The sequence below is a fragment of the Lipotes vexillifer genome, unplaced genomic scaffold (genome assembly GCF_000442215.2).
Source record: "Lipotes vexillifer unplaced genomic scaffold, Lipotes_vexillifer_v1.1 scaffold680, whole genome shotgun sequence".
NCBI classification, from domain to species: Eukaryota; Metazoa; Chordata; class Mammalia; order Artiodactyla; family Lipotidae; genus Lipotes; species Lipotes vexillifer.
Genome location: NW_006780838.1, coordinates 983,753 through 987,338, shown reverse-complemented (window position 1 = coordinate 987,338; position 3,586 = coordinate 983,753). Strand labels below are relative to the sequence as shown.

At 55.1% G+C, this 3,586-nt stretch overlaps 1 protein-coding gene across 1 annotated transcript in view; it reads right to left on the bottom strand.

The window, feature by feature from the left end:
• Positions 1–433: 433 nt before the first annotated feature.
• Positions 434–3,586, bottom strand: part of CCDC92B (coiled-coil domain containing 92B) — a 16,937-nt gene continuing 13,784 nt past the window's right edge. The window contains exons 4-5 of the mRNA XM_007454254.1: positions 3,367–3,414; positions 434–1,032 (exon numbers count right to left, since the gene is read on the bottom strand). Coding sequence (XP_007454316.1) covers positions 434–1,032; positions 3,367–3,414 — 647 coding nt within the window. The remainder of the gene's footprint in view (positions 1,033–3,366; positions 3,415–3,586) is intronic.

Genomic DNA, 3,586 nt, shown 5'->3' with positions numbered 1-3,586 from the left:
GCTAAGGGCCACTCTGGTTCCTTTCCGTAGGCCGCCCAGGCTTCCCCCTCCCGCCAAATGATTGTCAGCTTTCCCGGGGCAGGGCGTGACCCCCGCCCCTTCCCCTCCCAGTGGCAGGGTGAGGACCAGATAAAGATGGGTACTATGAGTCCTCTCCTAGAAAAAGGATGCATTCGCTGGGCCCCGCGGAGGAGGTCCCCAGCGGGAGGGGAGAGCTCAAAGCTTCGGCGTTGCTGGCAAATACAAAAGGCGGGGGCGGCTGGGAGGGGCGAAGGGGCGGGGGAGCAGGGGCCGCCTCCGCCCGCTCCGTGGGGGAGGGACCGGCTGCCTCAGCCCCTGGGACCCGCCCGCGCGGCCAGAGCTGCGTCCCTAGTCTGGCCCCGGGCCCGCCTTCCCCCGCTCCCCGCCCCGCCCCTCCCAGCCGGCCCCGTGCTTACTCCGGGTCCGCCAGCGCACTGGGCGGGCTGGGTGCGGCCGGCGGGGTGGCTTGGTCAGGGGGCTCCTGGGGAGGCGGCTGGCGCGGGCTGCGGCCACAGGGCCGCGGGGGCCTCCGGGCGTAGAGGAAGAGCGCGGGGTCTGGCATGGCATCGGCGTCGTCCGGGGCGCCGGCCGAGCGCTCCCGGGCGGCCCAGTCCCGGCCGGGGCTCTTGGTGGCGGCCTCGGCTGCGGGTGGGCGGCGGGCCCGCTGTGCGCGCCGGCGGATCCGGGGCTCGGGGGCGGCGGCGGCGGCGGCGCCGGGGCCCGGGCGCGGAGTCTGCAGTTTCTGGCGCGCCGCGTGCAGCTGGCAGGAGAGGTAGGCGGCCGCCTCGGTGTGCTTCTGCAGCTCAGTGCCCAGCACGGTGGCTCGGTGGCTGCGGCGACGCAGCTCCTCCAGGAAGCGGCGCTCCTCGGCGCGCAGGCTGCAGCGTAGCGCCGACACCAGCGCCTCGCGCTGCGCCACCTCCCGCCGCAGCTCTGCGTTGGCCGCCGCCCGCGCCGCCAGCTGTGACTCCAGCTCGCGGCACTTGCTCTCCAGCTCCCGGGACGCCAGCTCTGGGCAGGGGAGAGGGAGGGGAGAGTGAGGGTCCCCACTGCCTGTACCTGCACAGCTCACCGATCCTCAGAGCGAAGCCCGGCACCCCCCGCCCCACTCCCACGACTGCATGTCCTGCGGCGCTCGCCCTCACTCCCCACGCGCCTGCGACGCTGGCCTGCCTCTTTCCTCCTCGAGACCCTTGCACCTATCTTGCCTTCTGTTTGGCCACTCTGATTCTTCAGTGCGACCCTTAAGTTTAAGTGCAAACCCTTCCCTGACCATTTATTCACTCCATGACTGTTTGTTGAGCCCTGACTCTGTGCGTTGTATTAGGCATTGTGGGTATGGTGGATAGTAAAACATTCCTCACGAAGCTCACAGCAAGCATAGTGGGAGAGGTATGGTACATAACCACAAAAGAATGTGAGGTTGCATCTGTGACACGTGCCAATACCACGACTGTTAACAGGAGACTGTGACCTAATCAGGGAAGGCTTCTCAGCCGAAGAGCAACTTGGGCTAGGACCTGACAGGTGAATAGGAATTAAGTAGTGAACAGGGGAGAGAAGGGTGCTTTGGACCGAGGGTAGGACTTGTGCAAAAGCCCCGTAGCAGGAGAGACATACAACAACAAGGGACTGAAAGAACTGGGAATGTGAGCAGAAAAGGGGAGTCAGTGTGCTGCGAACCTTATTTCCTTCATAAACAGCATTTATTATATTTTGTGGGTTTTTTTTTTTAACTTGTTTATTGTTTGCCTTTGCCCACTGCATTGGGTTTCAAACCTGGATGTACACTGGAACCATCCAGAGAGCTTTAAAAAATAGTTTCCTGGGCCCTGTCAAAGTATCAAGTACTGGGAAAGGGTACTTCTTGAATCTTCCCTGGTGATTCTGATGTACCCCCAGGGTTGAGGACCCCTACCTCCTGGATCATAAACTCCATTTCAGCAGGGTCTGTATCCTAGGACTGGCACGTGTGAGTGAGAATGGTGACAAAGGGTAGGTAAAAGGTGACTCTGGAGGGGATATGAAAACCACCAAGTGATTTTCATATAAAAGGAGGACAAGGAAAGAGAGCTCTCAAGCCCACTGAGAGAGAGAGTAAAAACCAGGACACTGGGGCAGTGCCTTGAGCCCAAAAGCCCTTTCAGAGGAAGGACAGTAGGTGGAGTAAAAGCTACTATTGTCACAGAACTGTTCTTGCCTGGTGTCTGGGATATGTGACCCCTTCTTCCTCCAAGCACGTAGGCACAAAGAGGCCGCCCATGACTGCCACTTAAAGCAGTTGTCAGAATTAGTTCAGGGGCATAAGTGTTCAGATGTTTATGCATGATATGCAAAGCAGTTAGTAGGGCTCCTAGCATTTTACCTTAACCTTAAACTTCCAGCCTTCCTCGTGCCTAACTCTTGGTCCTGTAGCTGTTGATCTATAAGCAGCACATCAATATGGCAGGGAGCCCATTCTTAAAACCCTCCTGGCCAAGAAATACTACTTTTGTGATTCATTTCAAATCAGGCATTTACTGAGTCCCTCTCCATGTCAGGTAATGTGCTTTGCACTGAGAGACGATGGGTAACACCCAGTCCTAGTTCTCAGAGATCATATCATCTGGAGATTAAGATCTCAACAATGCAACCCCTCCCATTTGAAAAAAATTAATTGTGACAAAAAAACAAGGAAAAATTTTGCCATCTTAACCATTTTTTAAGTGTACAGTAGTGTTAATATACTCACATTGTTGTGCAACAGATCTCTAGAATTTTTTCATCTTGCAAAACTGAAACTGTATACTCATTGAACACCATCTCCCCACACCACTCCTCATTTTATGGGTGAAGTAATAATCTATAAACAAATACTTTAGTGGAATTTCTACAACGGCAAGTAGTCATGCTTTTGTAAAATGAAGAATTTGGTAATGTGCCTGTGTCTCTTTGCTCCTCCTCTAGACTATGTTCCTTGAAGTCAAAGACCCCATATTGCCATCGTGTTGAATCTTGACAACATCTTGGAGGGTGTGGACACGGACTGTGAGAATTACTTGTGCAAGGATGAGAAGGATTAGGGAGGTGGGTCACAAAGGAATGAAGTCAGCCATGTGGACTTCCTGGACACCATCTCCTTCCTGCTTTCATTTTCTCACTTTGGACAGAGACAGGGATACAGGGCACTATGTAAGGTGGTGCGGGTTGTTCATTGCACAAGGTCACCCAGGTGAGTGGGCAAATGAGGCTGACGTCCTGCACTCACTCAATAAGCTGAGGAGTGGCTGTCCCCAAGTCTGGGCCAGGGGTGGAGAAGGCTTGGGTCCTAAGTGGTGGGGAAAAGGTGACCACTTGTCCTCTTACCTTGTTGGTGAGATTGGGCCTCTTTCATTTCCAGGTCATGGGTCAGTTCTGGGGGCAGAGATAAGAAAAGGCAGTCGTGCGTATGTTAGAGATAGAGAGAAAGAGTATGTGTGTGAGATCAGGAATCGCAGCCCAGTAAAAGTGTCACTAAGGATTCTCAGAAACCATCTAAACTACCCCCTCTCCATACTTATTTTACTGCAGCCCAGAGAGGGAAAGA